The 18,282-nt window shown below is 39.4% G+C and overlaps 1 protein-coding gene across 2 annotated transcripts in view; it reads right to left on the bottom strand.

Moving 5' to 3' along the window:
• gpc6a (glypican 6a) overlaps positions 1 to 18,282 on the bottom strand; it is a 159,846-nt gene that overhangs the window by 114,777 nt on the left and 26,787 nt on the right. For both annotated transcript variants that reach the window (XM_056412393.1, XM_056412392.1), the window contains exon 2: positions 13,790 to 13,948. In XM_056412393.1, coding sequence (XP_056268368.1) covers positions 13,790 to 13,948 — 159 coding nt within the window. The remainder of the gene's footprint in view (positions 1 to 13,789; positions 13,949 to 18,282) is intronic.

Raw genomic sequence — 18,282 nt, 5'->3', positions numbered from 1 at the left:
TCGGAGGGTAATACATGCCCATGTTCTCTTCCTTTAGAAAGCTACATGTTCATGTAAGACAGGTGTTAGGAGAGAAGTCTGGGCCAATAGAAGTAGTTGGACACAATAATACACATGCAATATAATGTAATTCAATAATACAGCCAAGATATTACACTCACTTTGTGATTTCACTGATGTTGAATTTCTGTTGAAACTGCATCAAACATGTGTTGACTCAAATCTCAGGCAATTATTAATAATGTTTGTTGTGCCATTTTGATTGCAGACACTGTATTGTTTCGTGATGTGTTCTTGTTATTATCTTGTTCATCGTGGACAGCAAACAATGCCCCAGGTAACCTACCACACCACTCGACTACCTGCGGACCATTAATCAACTCTTCACTCAAGTCTGTTTTTTTCTTTTCTTTTCAGTCAGGTCGACAGATTGTCTCCGTTTCCTGACGCTCTTATTCGACAACAGCTTGCCTCCTGACCTCTAGTCCTTCACACTACCGAACCATGAGCAGGCACCACTTATTAATCTAATTTCACTCTTCTTGGTTAACATTGTGGGTTATTCATATCTGTGCCATTTTCATGGAACACTGATTAAAAATTAAACAAACCAGAAAAGTGGATTACTGTAGGACAAAACCCAAATACTGAGAGGTAAAAAAAAAAGACGAGATAGGGAGCAGGTTTGTAAAGCTGATAATCACGCAGTCTAAATCACAATGTGGCGCGTGTGTGTGTGTGGAGTCTGCGCTTGGACAGAAATCAAAAAGAGAAATGTTCTGAGGTTGTCCGGCTGACACACCTGCAGTGTAATGGGTTCATGATCTTACTTTGTTTCTCTGCCGGATATTCAGCTGAATCTCTGCACCGAGTGACAGAGAACCAGCTGTCAGCTTCAGCAGATAACAGAAAGCTGGTTGTTAATTTGCAACGATGGGGCAAGAAACTAATTATCGTTACTTTTTCAATAATTGCACACACACAGTGCCCATACATTATCAGAATGTATATGAGTGTGTACCCTGGAAGTATGTTTGGGAATTGTTTGATGATATGTCATGACAGCAAAGCTCTACCAGTGTCCTCCAGCCAGTATCTACACTATCAATATTTGAAGCGTACTCGTATTGTCTTAGAATCACATTATTATATAATTACTATAATAAGGCAATTACCCATTGACTTCAATCGCTGAATGCATTGTGCCAAAACTAATTATTGTCCAGCAATTACATAATAATAATTAGATTACAATGATAGTTAGTCTATTCCAAATTGAATACAAATGTGCAGAACTAATTGAATTGTTAAGTAAGCTATCATTTGAAAACCAGGTCTGTATACTTCTTTTGTTATTTTTGTTTATTGTTTATAGACAGTATGAGGCGCACAAAAGTGTGATTACCTTCGCATTGAAAATGTTATATTTTGATCGCCGTGTATATATTTATTTATTTGTATGCGTGTTCCTCGCATAACACAAAAGTATTAAACCGAATCGCATGACATTTGGTGGGATGATTGGTTATTATCCGGGGACCATTTGATTAGATTTTGGGATCAACCGGGTCAAAGGTCAAGGTCATGAAAAGGTCAAAATATTCTTTTGACCATATCACGGTCAATTTGTATCCAATTGGCATGCAACTAATGCCAAAATGTTCATAATTCAATGCCCAATCTTGTGATATGCGAAGGTATGCGCTCTACCGAGGGCCCATTCTAGTTGTAATTGTAATTATTGCCTGATGGTCACATTGAATTGAACAGTGCTCTATGTTAGCATTTAATAAAGCTCAATTTATAGTGTTCTTTTTGTGCATGAATCATTTATAATGGCTCACTTGAATGCTGCATGAGATGCTCTGATTGCCCAATTATGAAAAATTATACAGAGCATACTGATGTGTCACAATTACCGGCAATAATATCTTTACTCAAAAGAATGAATGCTGATGAAGACTGATAATTAATGCTCATGATAGCTGTCCATGATATCCTGTATATTACATATTATATTTTGGAAGTTAACATTTAAATTAAACACAACATAATAAAAATATATGCACTTGTATACCCTCAGGAAATTATTGTGTGGAAGTGGTAATCATCTCCTGAGTTGAATCAGACATATCCAGACGCATCTTGTTATTATTGATGAGTAGGTGATGATTCAAACCTCTGTTGCCGCTTCTCATCTCTGCTTGAGGCTGAATTGTGGGTAATGTATCAGTCATGTTTTGTTAAGGAAGAGGTATTTTTGTGAAAACAAAGACAATATCCTGAGATGCTTCTTTTCAACCGTTTTCAAATATAAGAATGCAATGTTTAATTGTAGAACTAATCAATTATGCATAATAAGCCATATATTTTCCAATGAAAAAAACCCTTGCTACAATATAATGTATTTATTTTATTTATTTAACCGGGAAAAGCCTCATTAAAAATCTCCTTTACATGAGTGTCCTGGCCAAGACAGCAGCAGTAGCACATTACACAAAGTTTCAGACATACAACATAAAACAGAGACAATATAAAAAAAGAAAGATAATTTTTTAGATCACAGCTTGAATAAAACCAAAACTAAGACTCACGTGATCATAACCCAGTTCACACAGGTGCACATACCTCAGTCAAAGAAAACATCTACAACCAGATGAACCTAACTCAAACTCTTAATAATTAATCATAAGACTGTGAAACCTAATCAGCAGTGCTGCCAATGCCGGCAATCAAATGGCACAGCATGAACCATTATCCCAGTAAAGTATATGTAATTTCAAAATTAAGTAGTTAACAACTTAGCCACTTACAGACGTGGCTCTAAACCAAAACTCGGGGGGGAAAGCTCTTGACTGTTCAGGTAATTATATTGACCAAACTTTGCTGAGAGCATCTCTGTGTCTTCCAATATCTGGGTTCAGAGTTAAGAGAAACTGGAGAAGTCAATTAGCAAGGCTTAGAAAATCAAAGTGATTTCCTCTCATGGATGATATTCACAGTCGTTGAATAGCAAGGAGCAACATGGCTGTACACACCATTTCATTACCGTGACCCCGTGGATAAGCAGCTTTGTCTCAACCTGGCTGTTGGAAGCTTCCATGCAGAGCTGTATTTGACTAATCCATCCTGCACAGGGTTTCCTGCGCCTGAGTGAGGACACCGAGGTTCTCAGGAGAAGAAATACAGCCTGTGTATTGTTGTTTTTTGTCCTTGCTACTGTGTATTGTTTTTCAATGAAGGTTGGCTTGGTCCGCTGCAGCCATGGCCAGACACTACACAGCTGTTAGGGTTACACAAAATAGACATTGGGATATTTTATTTTCTGAGATGTATATTGCGATGTGAAAAAAACGCTGAGGGTAAAATGAAGAGCCTTCATGAGCACTTTTGTGTTCTAGTAAAACTATTATTCAAACACATTGTCTGTATACATATGAATGATGATGTCACACCAACAAAAGTGCCAACATCAAAGCACAGGTATGTGTTTCAAGTCGGGCCAGGTGGGTTTTTAACATCGCTGCAGACCTCTCGCACTGAAAACCAAAGGAGGACCAAAGCTCCCGGCAAGGAGAGCGATAAAACTCAGCCGGAGCAATGAGCTACCTTCATCCTGAGCCTTTTCAAGCCAACTTAAAAACATCTGGTCAAAACGAAACGCTGTGGAGAAGAAGAAAAACAAAATCACACAATGTGACCATCGCTGTACAGAAGAAGTTGTAGGCTTTTCTCTATTTCAGGCACAATAATGGCAAACTGAACGTTGTCTTCTTCATACATTTTTCATCATATTCTGAATTAAATCTCTTCTCGAGAAACATATTGCTTTGTTGTTTGTGTAAATGTATCTTTGTGTCCGATGCTACTTTCCCGTTTTCGCTTGGTGGAGCACGGCAGAACCTACTGCACTTGCAGGTCTGGACAGACAAGCCATACGTGCATGTGTGCACGTGTGCATGTGTGCACCCATTCAAGACAAACCTTCAGATCCTGAGTGGGGTCTGTTGGCCAGGGGCAAAAATGAAAATTAAAAGTATGGGATACGGACCGGATGACTTAATATCTCAAGAAGGAAAACATGAAAAGAAGTAAAAAATAATTCAACCATGAGTTGTTCAAAAGGAAAACGTGGTTCACTGCTAGCATACATTAAAAAAAAGGCTGGTTCTGCTTTCAATGTATTTTGCACCATGTCAAGCTGATTTAAATACGAGAAACATCTTTCAGAAAGGCTGGTAAAACCCAAGTGTTGTGCAGAGCATGTGATTACTGCCATCAAGTTAGGCTTACTGAGAACAGCGCACGCATTTGTAGATGCATATTTGATGTGCGAGGGAGACTCCAGGCTAAGGAACTATTACGATGCTCAACACAATTTTAAGAGCACTTAAACCATTATTCAAAACAAATACAGGTACAATGTTTAAAGCAGATAACAGATGACAAATGGTCATGATTCAAGATTCAAGATGTTTTATTTACAGTAAGTGTGTGTGTGTGTGTGTGTGTGTGTGTGTGTGTGTGTGTGTGTGTGTGTGTGTGTGCAGTTGTGTGGTGGTAGGATGTGGGTTCATGGAGGTCTGGAGTACAGAAAAAGAAGGCCTGTCTCTCTCCTGTTCTTGTGGCGTTCTGTTCTGCAGCGTTGCCACGGGCGTGAGCTGAAACGCAGACGACCTGGGGTAGTGAAATCCTCTTGGATTGGTGGTGATGATCTCTGGTCTCCCTCCTGGTCTCTCTGGGTCTGGGTGTGTGCGCCTCCGGGAGTGTAGTTCCAATAGTGCGCTCAGCTCTGCGCACTACTCCCTCAGCTGCCTAGGAGCCGAGCAAACCAGGACTGCATGCCAGGCTGTGATGCTTCCTGTCAGACGCCTCACAGCTCCAGAGTAGAAGGGGGAAGGATTCCTCTGGAAACTTTAAATTTCCAGCTGCCAGCTGCCTGAGGTGGCTGCCTTCCTTTCTTTCCAGTGTCTGTTGTTGTTGACCGTCAGATCCTCGGTGATGTGGACTCCCAGCAGCTATACCCCGCCACTCTCCCACAGTAGTCCCGTTAATCCCCCAGTGGTGAGTGATCCCTCTGTTGTTGTGCCCTCTAAAGTCCACAATCAGCTCCTTAGTTTTGGTGACATTCATGATGAGGCTATTGTGTCATTGTGAAACGTCTATGGTATGTTTGGATTGCATCATCACATTTTCTTGTATGAATATTGTGTGGCCCCACCAACATTTTCAGACCAAAAATGCCATGGATTGTGACTATTAATTAAGCGTGCGCAAATTGCATGTCGGTGCTGAAACAACATATCATGCTGCGCTAACCGTGCATTTGCTCACTCAAGGACATTAGGAGGACGCAGTATGAGGAAATATTGCAGCTTCAGCCTGCTTTAAAAAAAAATGTCAAAGAAGGTCTGGCTTATTTGTCAATCAAGTTTTTTAAATTTTATTTTAAGTGTTTTAATTTTGAACAAGCAACTATCATTCTGTGATTTTGATTGATATGATGGACTGGAATTTGAGAAAGTGTGTGCAGCTGTGTGGGGGTGGCTGTAGCTCAGTGGGGTAAGGGGGTCGTCCTGCAACCCCAAGGTTGTCGGTTCGATCCCGGCTCTCCCCATTAGTTGCAAGTCGAAGTGTCCTTGAGCAAGGCACTGAACTCCCGGGCGCATCACTGCAGCCCACTGCTCCTTAATAACTAAGGATGGGTTAAATGCAGAGAACTAATTTCCCCTTAGGGATTAATAAAGTATATATCATCGATCATCTTATGGTACAGATCTTTAAGAGGAAGCAGGCAGGCAACACTAGGTTAACGCATTAGATGTTCTGATTATCAACAACAATGTCAACTGGTAAAACCATTTTGCACTGCTATACAGCCATTGAGCCATAACTTGATTATTTGTCTCTAAATTTGTGGCTAATTATATATATTATTTTTTTAATGAAAAACATTCAACAAAAAAATGGCCTCTCAACAAATCTAAAATTAATTTAGTCAGTCTAAATTATTGTTTTCATTACAAATATATTTGTGTACAGACATGTCACGACAGAGATCTTTGTATCTTAATTTCGCAAATGTCCCTTTTTTTCTGGAAAAGAGCCATGGGCTTAACATGTAAACATGCTGTGGCCACGGACAAACTGTCTGCTCTTCAAACTGCACCTGCAATTATTAAAAAAGGACTCAAGCTATTCCTGTATAATTTCCTAATATTAGATAGAGGCAATTTACCTCATCTTGTCAATAACCTTGTTGTGTAATAATTAAAATGTTATATAATGTATGATGACCAAACCATAATTTGTCCTACATTTAAAGTGTTAAGCCTTAAGTGCATGCTTATTGCCAAATGTAACCCCCTGTTTAATTTTAAGTTAGTCTGTTTCCTTTTAGCATGAAGGTAATAGACATAGTCTGCAATAGTTTCCCTCTGTCTCTTTGCTACCGTTTGATATCAATGTCAAAATGCTCCGACTATAAATAAACTGTACAGTATATGAACAGAGAAGGGGATTCCCAGACATATCGCATAATCTGGTTTTAAAAATTCACATAATCATCACAGTTGAAGTGCTAAACTAGAAATTATGCCATCCTCGCAGTCACCACATACACATCATTTCTAAATGATGCATGGAGATCAAAAGGAGACAGAACAGTGGGGATCTATGAGGGAGGCAAATCCCTCCCTTTGCAAGAGGAGGGAACATGTTATATCTTTCTCAATATACGGCACAATCGCAGCTGTAGCCCGAGGAAACTCAATATCCCTAGGACAGGATTTTTCCGAAGTGAGTTTTCACAGTGTATATGTTTCAATATCTCACACAAAGTTAAAATTGAATACATATATTGGAAAGGAGAATCACATTGCACCAGGCCCGTGGATTTTCTCCTCACTTTTGCTACAGTGGCTTGTGGAAAGGTATCCCTCTTATAGCCTCTCCTTGAAGCTCACCAGTGGGACAGACTTAACAGTGTCCAGGCCATACAGAGCCATCCATCCTGAAGTGACACCAGGCGGCCGCCTGTGCCAGATGATGGAGGCTGCCACCAACTCTCAGCTAAAGCACTGCTGGACAGAGCCCATTCCCTCAGTCCTTAGAGAATTACAGTCTTCCTGACATTCACTTACAATAACACAGGGACATCACAACAGAGGTTATTTATTTATGAACACTTGCTGAAACTGCGTGTCCACATGGCTTTAGATTTCATTAGAAGTTGACATGCGGCGGTCACAAAGCTTTTATCTTCATCACTGGACCGTAGGGGTTAAATCAATGTGTGCCCCGTCCCCACCAGGTCCTGCCCTGTGTGTAATTTAGTGCCATCTCCTGTGTAATGAGGGTCTCGTACCATCAGATGGTTACCGGGTCCCGCTGTGTCCTTTGAGTCGTGGACATTTGTTTTATCTCGTGAAACGTGTCCTCTTTTCGGAGGTGTATGGCTCAATGTCATATGGCCAATTTCACGGTTTTTCAAAACTAAAAAAGGGAAAGTGCCAACAAAGGCTGGAAAGCAGAAACATGCTCTCTAGTAAACATCAATGCAAAAAAAATGCAGGTTTCAAACTTTAACATAAATAAAGAAAAAATGCCTTTGCAAAGGTTTTATGTGTAATAACATAAATTCATCATATTTGTTAGACCTTAACCCTTGTGTTGCCTTCGGGTCATTTTGACCCGATTCAATGTTTAACCCTCCTGTCGCCTTCGGGTCAATTTGACCCAATTCAATGTTTAATGTCGGTGTTCTTTCGGGAGTCAACAAACAAACATAAAGTACCTCACACTTAAACTTGGAAAACAATATTAATTCTAATAATTTTCTGAAGATTTTAATAGCTGGGGTCATATTGACCTCAAGGGTAAAATATGTTTGTAAATATAAAGGTAACAGGAGGGTTAAACATTGAATCGGGTCATATTGACCCGAAGGCGACAGGAGGGTGAAAAATTGAATCGGGTCAAATTGACCCGAAGGCAACACAAGGGTTAAGGATACTCACAATATGTGTTGGTGAGGAACACCTCATATAGACACAACTGTACAGCTTTAACGCCAGCGTGTTCCATAGGTTAGTCATACAAATGATTAATTTCAAGATACAATGTGCATAACATGACATTGGATCACCTTGGGAGGAGAATCAAAAGGTAACTCACGCAATAAATGCAAAATGATACCTTGCCCACAATAGGAGTATCACAATCAATGCAAACCCTCACAGTCCACCATCATTTATGGAAAGCATTTTTTATACAGGAAACTGCGACTTACTAATGAACTAGCTGTTGTTTTATTTTAATATTCATGTCTATAAGGTCATTTCACTATTGTTATTTCTTTATATAGATACATCTTCTATTCATGTCTGTCTGTCCATTGAATATAAATCTGTCTGTTGCTCATCCAAAGTGTTCTTCATTTTCTTTTTCCTATTCAAACAGGGTTCTTTAGGATGGAGGGTGTCGCATGCTATACTGGTTGTTAGACCTTTTTGGGTAGTGTGATTTTGGCCTCCATGAATAAAACTAATTCGACTTGAGTGGACACGTCACAGAATAAAATTCCTCATTTCTTTTGTCAAAAGCTATGAAATTCGTATTGGCAGCAAGCCATGAACTTTTTGGATGCAATCTGCAGATTGCCATAAACGTTTACCAACATTCCCAAGAGGACTTTTGATTTTATGAGCCTTTGGCTGTCCTTTTGCAGAGAAATCCTCAGAACAAACTTCACATTTCTTGGTTTCGTCACTATTAACAAATATGGCAACCACGATGACTAGCAGCTTCACACATGTTTATCTTATGTATACAGGACTGTCTCAGAAAATTAGAATATTGTGATGAAGTTCTTTATTTTCTGTAATGCAATTCAAAAAACAAAAATGTCATGCATTCTGGATTCATTACAAATCAACTGAAATATTGCAAGCCTTTTATTCTTTTAATATTGCTGATTATGGCTTACAGCTTAAGAAAACTCAAATATCCTATCTCTAAATATTAGAATATCATGAAAAAGTATACTAGTAGGGTATTAAACAAATCACTTGAATTGTCTAATTAACTTGAAACACCTGCAAGGGTTTCCTGAGCCTTGACAAACACTCAGCTGTTATAAATCTTTTTTTCTACTTGGTCTGAGGAAATATTAAAATTTTATGAGATAGGATTTTAGAGTTTTCTTAAGCTGTAAGCCATAATCAGCAATATTAAAAGAATAAAAGGCTTGCAATATTTCAGTTGATTTGTAATGAATCCAGAATGCATGACATTTTTGTTTTTTTAATTGCATTACAGAAAATAAAGAACTTTATCACAATATTCTAATTTTCTGAGACAGTCCTGTACATTTTAGGAGTATAATAATGAATTACATACCAAGATACTCACCACGTTGTTGGCTAATAGGTGCAGAGGCCCCCACAGCACTTAATATATTTTGCGAGTTTACCTCTGCCAGATTTGTGTCGAGCGGGTCAGAGCAGCCAAACTTTCAACGAGAGAGTAATGTCTAATTGGGGCCAAATCTCATCAGAATATTGCACTGTATCAAGTGTAACCTCTTTATTCAATTTATTCATAGTATAAATTAATAATGGTGGCTATTATATCATGCACAAAGGATAATGGGAATTACAAATCAGTCCACAAATGCAAGTACTCAGTCTGTAGAAGAGGAGTTTGTGCATTGGGTAATTAAATGTGTTCAAGTTATCATTCAAGTTTGCATTAAAAAAAAGAGACATACATTGTGACGCAGAGTATATTAAGGAGGATTTACTAATATTTTAAGTTAAAAAAAGATTTTCTTTCTTAAAAGCATTATAACGCTTATTATGACAAAATGGGTAATTCTAATTATACGGTAGTTTAAAACTTCAGAGCTGAACTGGGGCGAGTATACCGTAATGAGGACCTTTGAGATCCTGTTTTGATGTAACCACTTGATGTCAGCAATGAATTGTGGGCATTTTAAAATTTTACTGAGTAGGTACTTCAATGAATGTTGAACATGAATAATAAATGTAAAGAATCTGAGTTTGTGATCTCTGGGGACATAAGTAGATTACCATTGGTTTTATATTTATATATAGAGAGAGATATACATGTAAGAGCAGAACTGGTTCTGGATGTCCTGATTCACCCCGATGAAACTTTGGGCTTGAATAGGAAGAAAATGGCGTTGATGTTAACACCCAGCATTAAATAAATCTGGACTTTGAAAGTCACACTCCTTGAACAAAAACCAACAGCACTGAGGGGACAACACCACAGTGTCTCTTTGAGGCAGAGTTTAGGAGTCACAAACAAAGAGATGCTATGAACAAAAGGACCATCCATCACTGAGTAGTGTCATACCAACCCTCCACACCTGTAGCGTAGTGGTGAAACATACTCTAATCCCCTTGTCAGTATGACACGAAAACAATAAATCTTCAGAAGCTATTGATAAATTATCCAGTTTGAAGGCTATGCACGTTGTAATATTTATTTGGATTGTTTAAAAAACATAAAACACTGCTTCACCTACTCCACATTTAGATCTAAAGCATTTACAATATAATGGTTGTATTCTATCAATGTACCCACAATAATGTCTAGTCCTCCATATCGAAATCCAATTGAAGGTATTCATAGACCTCATAATTAAAATATTTACTCCATTAATTGACTTTAATGCAGCCCAAAGAACAGTTTTTAGAAGGTCTTTAGTTTAATTTTAGTCCTTCATTTATCCTTATTTGAAGGGCTCTTGGCTTTAAGTAAACATGGTTATATTGACTCACTCAATATTCTGTGGTACACAAATAACTTTAATGCACTTAACAATTGTCGTAAAAAAGTCTAGATATAATTGAATGTGGAGCTCAGAAAAGGCTTTGTCTGCTAGTCTCTACCTGACGACTGATGTCTGAATTATTATATTTTCCATTGAAACCTGAAAGGACAACCTCTCATCTGTGAGGCGCCTCACCTTGAACCAAAATGTTTCAGAAAAAGAATGAATCTGTGAAATGCCATAACTGGAGTTGAGTTTTCTGCCCTCTGTGTTTGACAGCTTACACAGTCCACTAGGAGCTGGTGAATTTGCAGGGACTGCAGCTTAGAGAGAATGGGGTGTTGAGTTTAGAGTCAGTCTTGGTTTAAGTCGGGTGTGAATAAGGGATCGTTGAAATGAATGAAGGGCACTGCGGCTCTCAACGCTGAGCGGAGAAGCTCTCCTGGGGCAGGATCAAAGAGCCCAGGCATCCAAGGCTGCTGCTCAACCCAGCCCTTAGTCAACCAACCACACACACATTCACACTAATCTATCGCTGGGGTCTCCGCAGAAAAGCAGCAAACAAACTGAACCTAATGAGAATGAGAATCTACCATACAACAAAAACAAACAGAAATCGTAATAGTGGAGATATTAATAGAGTCAAACTCCACTCTAATTCAGTCTGTTAACCTATGCGACTCCCACACACCTACTGCGAGTTGTCAAAGATTCTCAATATACTGAACTTCAGGGATGTATTAAGAAAAACCTTCAAGTGTTGTAAAACCATAAAACAAAGAATATTTTAGTATTTCCCCCCGTGTCAGTGAAAATATTATCATAAGGGGGAGAACTTGTGTTCCCCGATACCTCAAAGTTATTTGAGTTAACCTTTAAGCTAAAAGTCTTAAGTTAAGTTAGTATTTCAAATAATTCACAATCATATTTTTCTGAGCAAATCCAAGCAGTGCGCTTGTATGAAATATAATTTCCATTGGCGGCAGGAGGAACACCAACCTACGGCGTCATGTTACTTAACACTGGTTGGCTACAGGAGGTTTTTTGCTAACTAGCCCGAGGAATAATTCCTTTTTATTAAGATAGTGACATTTTAAAGATTATAACACTAGACCAAAATTCAAAGAGATGTTAAAATGTTTGAGTCCAATCAAATTCAATCTCAAAGGTCTCAATCTCAAATTCCTTGACTGAGCATGGGGCACCTTTTATCATGGTTCATCCACTGCAATTAATCTTTAACAGATGTGATGCATCTCTCTCCCTCGTTCACAAGGGCTCCAGGGCTCTCTGTCATTATCGCTGTCTCCGTCTCTCCAGCGTTTTGTAAATATTGATCTCATTTATTTTCATTAATTTAGGTTACCTCAAGGCACCCGCTGAGCACAGAAAAGAACACTAATGCTTTCAGAGACTAATAAAAAAAAACTCACCATAGTGAGCCAAAGAAATGCAGACAAGCAACACTGTTGAGTTTCTTTCCCTATACTGTCCATCAATTGGACTGGAATATGACCGAACTCCAATTTTCTCTGGGAGAATATAAGGCACACTTAGAGATGGGGGAAAAGATGTCTTGGCCAGATGATTGGACATTCAGAATACCCAAATCTTAACTCTAGTGTACAACAGTCATTTATGGCTTCAGAATTGCTCAATAATGCATCAAACCCCACAGGCCTCCAGGGGAAGCAGTCAGTAATCAAAAAGTAAGTTACGGTTTTCATAATAGGGCCCTATAAATAACTGGGGACAGAAATGAGGGCATGTAAAATTGATGAGGGATGATTCAAACCCCACGAGGTGGAGGGAGCTTAACGCAAGGAGAAGGAATGTGATGTTGAGTGGCCTGGTGATGTAGGCATGTGAAGAAGATGGAATTGCTAAAGTGATTTGTGTCATCAGTGTCACTGTATAACTGCACAGATATATGGACATTATTCGAGAGGTATCGTCTTTGAAATGGTGCCATTAATGTGGAAGTACACGGGCTTTTACTGCACATTTCAAACAATTAGGCCACACTTGCAATTGCATAACTTGTCGCTACCAGCTTGTTTTTTTTACAAAGAGCAGAACCTCCTTTCGAATTGTGTGTATTGTATCTGTCCCACATAACAGCCTTGAAAAATAATTCTCCTTGAGTGTTCTTTACACAAAATCCATATCAAGATCTAAGTTTCATGACGTTTTCATTTTTTGAGCACCTAAAACCAAACTCTCACATATTCTTTCAGAAATGTAAAAGATGGTGTACTTGAACTTATGCTTTCAGTTCAAATGTGCACCTCACACTAACGTCACTCTTCTATGAAAAAGTAATGATGCTTCTCAAAGCATAATCTTTAGAGAAAGGCGTTCCCTAAAAAATGAGAAAGAGATTTGTTCTCATTTTGCCAACATCCGTGTCTCCAATCTTTCGCATTCACACGCTCAAATTTTTCCCTTGCATATGCAGGAAATGCTTGTCCAGTTGGCAGACATACAGTCAAGGAGAGCAGTGTTGTAACACTAGCAGGCGGATGTGGAACAATCACAGTGGAGAAAAGAAAGGATCAGCATGTGATCTGCTTTATTTCAGCAGATATCGGGAGATCCTCGGCATTGGATCGGGCATCTCTAGTAACCTTGCATGCATCAGAGTGAGAGCAATGATTCTCACCTTCCACATATCTCCCATTTCAATATACGTTATTTTGAATTACTTAAAATAATAAATCTTCACATTCATCATGAAAACAAATGAAAATGGGTGATTCAAATGCAGGTTTAAAAATGCACTGGAATGCACTTTTTGGTGGTGTTTTTCAGTTTGTACAATACTTGATATCACGTAAAGAGAAATATATATTAAAGGCCCTGCATAACCCTCTACCAACTACACATAGATATTATTTCACATTACTTCCACAATTACAGATGTCTGAGATACAGAAACGGCGCATTGATTTTCAATTTTTTCATTCATTGTCAGCAGATATAGCTTACCGTCAAACTTTTTATGCCTCGAGACAAATGTCGTCCTCATAGTGCGGCTGCTCTCCTCGACCAAGTTCTCGAACTCCACTTTGCTCTGCTGGTTGAGTTCGTCCTCCATCTCGGATGTGCAGCAGGTGTACCCCTGGGAACAGACACGCAGGTGCTCACCTAAGGGAGACAGAGACAGAGATCATTTTTATTTTATACACATCAAGGCCGCAGGATTCGTTTTTTCAAAAGGCTGAGCTGAGTCTTTGATGGAAACTCTCCTGTGATTTTGGGACTCTCATCACCGAAGCTATCAAAGAAGGACAGACTGTAACAAATGGAAAAGGGTAATATTTGTCGGTACCCTGCCATCCCCGTGAAACAGAGAGAAGAGTTGATATTGCAGGATTTTTATTATGTCACAGTCCAAAGCAACTGAGCTCATGTACATCAGTATTACATAGTTAAAATAAATGGCAGTGCATGCATTCACACATTATATTTATGTTTCTAGAAAGTGTAAAGGCAATATCACATTGTAGACTTGAGCCAAACATATATTGGAAACTGTATTAATTGTTTGTTTTTTTAGTCACTTGGAACCAACACAATACACTACAATCAAAACAATGTTGACCGCTTTCATACCACACTCATCGCACTTATTTGATTTGAAAAAAACATTGTCGACTGTAGCTTTAAGCAGGAATATTTGAATTTCAGAATCACAGCGTGTGCTCCAGTGCTCTCTCGTATAATACTAGAAAAGTGTAGAGTGCAGATCATCGCCAGGTGTGTCTGCAACGACCACTGCTGTATCCCCTTCCAGATACCAATAAGGCATCATAAAACACACTTAAAGAAGGTACAGCAGTGTGTGTACTAGTAGTTAGCCGTTAGCCAAAAACACTGTACACATAGGTTAGTGGATATTGTGTCACTAAAGAGTAGTGGACAATACGTCTCTGGCTACAGCGTAGTGGACATTGTCTCTCTGGCTACAGAGTCGCACTCAGATGCACTCAGCGGTGTTAACCCTAACGGCCCTTACCGACGAGGGAGCTGGTAAGGAGTAGTGAGTGAGGAGTTAGCAAGCAGTCAACGGCAGTATGAAATAGGCAATACAAGGTTTGCAAGCCTTCGAGTCACCCCAACCATGAGAGGTCCTTGAGCCATAACTGGCCACCAACCATAGTATGCCATTTGCTCCGTTTGTGAGATCTCCACCAAGACACAGCAGCCTCAAAACACTGAAATGTTCTCTTTTTGGTAAAACATGTCCCGGTGACTCAGAATGGACCTCGCTCAGCTTACTACAATAGAAACGTAGTTTCCAGTGAAAAGTGCCTATTGCAAGCTCTATATATTATCTCCACTAACCAGGACATAGTTTCTGGAAAGGCAGCTGTCCAAAAAAAAAAAGTCCTACAATTGTACCTGGATAGAGGCAGAACCTCACCATATAATATCCAATATTATCTGCATGGCCAGGTACTAATAGAGGTGAGTGGTGAAATTATTCAGTTATTCAGATTGTGTTATCTTTATAATGTGATGTTTTACAGAACCTTTAACACTTCACTTTGTTCACAATGTGGTGTTTTGATTGTTCAATTAAAAAACATTTGAATTGTTCCAGGAGAACATGTGTGTGCGTGTTCCGAGACGGTCATCCAATGTGAGTTAAGGGTTTCAAAATCCCTAAGAATGTCCTTGAGAAGTCTCGACAAGTTGAATGGTTGCACACAAGATGGATCATCTATCAGTCCCCAAATAGTGTGTACGTTATATCAGAGTGTAAACTTGAGTAAAGAAATGTGTACTACATCTGAGGGAGGTTATTTAAAATATTAAGAAAGTGAGAACATCTTAAATTCAGTGAATAATATCACGCATATGAAAATCGTCTCATTAAAAAAGTAAGTTATTCTGAAATAAATATATTTTTCATCATCTTGACAGCCATAATGCACATTATTATCAAACATAAGCCAGACTTATGTGATCATGGATACAACACATCCTCTGAGTACTCAGGGATGGCAGCATCACCAGGCAGTTGTGTGTTTTAGTATCAAGAGGAGAGACAGGACATGAGAGAAAAAAAGACCCTTAAGTTTAGTAAACTGCTCCTCCAATCAACAGGATGGGTTTAGGACAAGAGTGTAAAATTCCACGAGTGACCCGACCCATATCAAGACTTCAATCAAAGAGAGTATCCGATTTGTGCAATGCTTTGCACGAAGCAACCTCACAGACAAGACCAACCCAGCTACACCAAGCTTGGCTACATCTGCAAGGAAGCATGTGATAAAATGTCTAAATCCAGAGGGACCACGTTTATACAATAAGTACTAAAATATTAAAATCACTGCTAAAGCTGATTCTACTAAACACGGCCTTTCACTTTGCTCCATTCTAAATGTCTTCAAGCAGTGAGAGTCAAAAGGCGGATGTAGTTCACAAATATCTTGGCCACCCTCTGAACATCAATCAGACCATTTCACAAATGCTACATCTGCAGACACGAGTCATTTCTTTCACTCCACAAACTGATCTAACTGTGAACCAAACTGAACATGAAACATGCATTTTATGCATTTTCAGATTGCAAATACAGTCATGCATCACACACCCTTACACTGAGTGCCTTTATTGCACAAACAACATTATACCATTATTACAACAATAAATTGAATATTAAAGCTCAGAAAACTGCCTCGTATATAACTAAATGAAACAGAAATTGCAACATCAATTGACCATTAACAACTTCCAGTTATGAGAAAATGAAAGTGAGCGAGCTTCCAAAATTAATCAGTCAAAACTCTGTGGTCTAACTTGTATCATTGATAAACCAATTTATAATATGGTTTTATTTAAAATATTTGACTTTACAGGATATAGTTTGTTGTGATTTCTGTCAAAAGGCACTTTACGGTAAACGTATAACTATGAGAAGCGGTGTCATGATCTGGAGTTTGTGTCTCGTTTTGTGTCTTATTTTGAAGTCCTTGTGTCATCTGTCTCCCTGTGATTGTCTGCCCTGGTCCTGATTGTGTCCTTCTGTGTGATTGCTGGCCCCGCCCTCATTGTGTCCACCTGTGTCTCGTTCCCCGTTGTCCAATCACCTCCACCTTGCCTGTGTATTTAAACCCTGTTCGTCTCATTCCTAGTGTGGCTTCGTACCGTTTGGTCTGCGTTTTGTCGTCCTGTCTAGTTTGTTAAATATTGTTTGTTGCAGTTATGTCGGCATTTGGGTCCTCTCTCACTGTGACACCGCATGACAAGCGGTATCATGGACTTGTCAGTCAGAAGAGGAGACTCATTTTTTTTTTAAAGTTGCGTTTACTGTGTGAACATATAAATATGCATTCTACATATTTTCTCGTCTTCCTGGGCAGCAACATTTGCGGAGCCGGCAGAGATGTTGCTAAGAACAGCCGTTGTGAAAGTTCTTTGGAAAATAATAACCCAGTCCTCGACTCATTACTGATACGTACAAATATAGCAATTTCAGAGGTGTCACATCTTCTGCTTGCTGTACCATCTTTCCACTGCTGCTCTGAGAGCATCAGACATCATTATCAGAGGTTTAAAAAAAAAAAGAGAGAGAGAAAGTCTGTCCAGCAAGTTGAATGAAAGATTAGAGTTTTTCCTCCAGTTTCTACCTCTGATCTTTTAAGGAAGCGAAAGGGCACATGTCTGTCGCTGTACTAGTGGTGGATCACCATCTGGTACGCTGCTGCCACGGCCAGTGACAAAGGCAGACTGCAGCGTGTCATCCGTTCTGCCGAGAAGGTGATTGGCTGCAATCTGCCATAGGACCTGTTCGCCTCTAGGACCCTGAGGCGGGCAGGTAAGATTGTGGCCGATCCCTCCCACCCGGGTCACAAACTCTTTGAGGTTCTTCCCTCCGGCAGGAGGCTGCGGTCCATCAGGACCAAAACCTCACGCCACAAAACCAGCTTCTTCCCGGCTGCCGTTGGCCTCATGAACAAGGCCCGGACCCCCACCTGACGTGGTCACCTATCCCGCCACCACACCTCAAGCCTGTGTTATGCTCACACTACTTTGCACACTGAACATTGCACATGCACTTTTGCACTCCTGCCCTGCTTTTTGTATTTTTATGAGTACTTATTGTGTTTGTATAGTACTTATTGTGTTTGTATGTTTTTATGTTTTATGTTCATTTTATGTTCACTGTATGCACCTATACACCAGAACACATTCCAGGTAGGTGAAAACCTACTTGGCAATAAATACAATTCTGATTCTGATTGGTGCCAAAGAAACTCAGACTGAGACTACAATGAGAGCCCTAACAGTCCCACTAGTGTTCATATACAGTAAGCTACAGATCAAGGAGCTCTGCATAGATAATGAAACAAGGAGAACGCAGTATGTACGTGTTGCTACTCTCAAATGTGCTTAATCCTTAATCAGTCTTTAGAGAGGCAGCAAGCTGCAGTAATGAGGTGCACCATCAACAGTTCAACACCAGCTCATTG

Source organism: Pseudoliparis swirei, chromosome 4 (assembly GCF_029220125.1).
Source record: "Pseudoliparis swirei isolate HS2019 ecotype Mariana Trench chromosome 4, NWPU_hadal_v1, whole genome shotgun sequence".
NCBI classification, from domain to species: domain Eukaryota; kingdom Metazoa; phylum Chordata; class Actinopteri; order Perciformes; family Liparidae; genus Pseudoliparis; species Pseudoliparis swirei.
The sequence above is the reverse complement of the archived record's forward strand: the minus strand, read 5'-3'. Positions and strand labels throughout refer to the sequence as shown.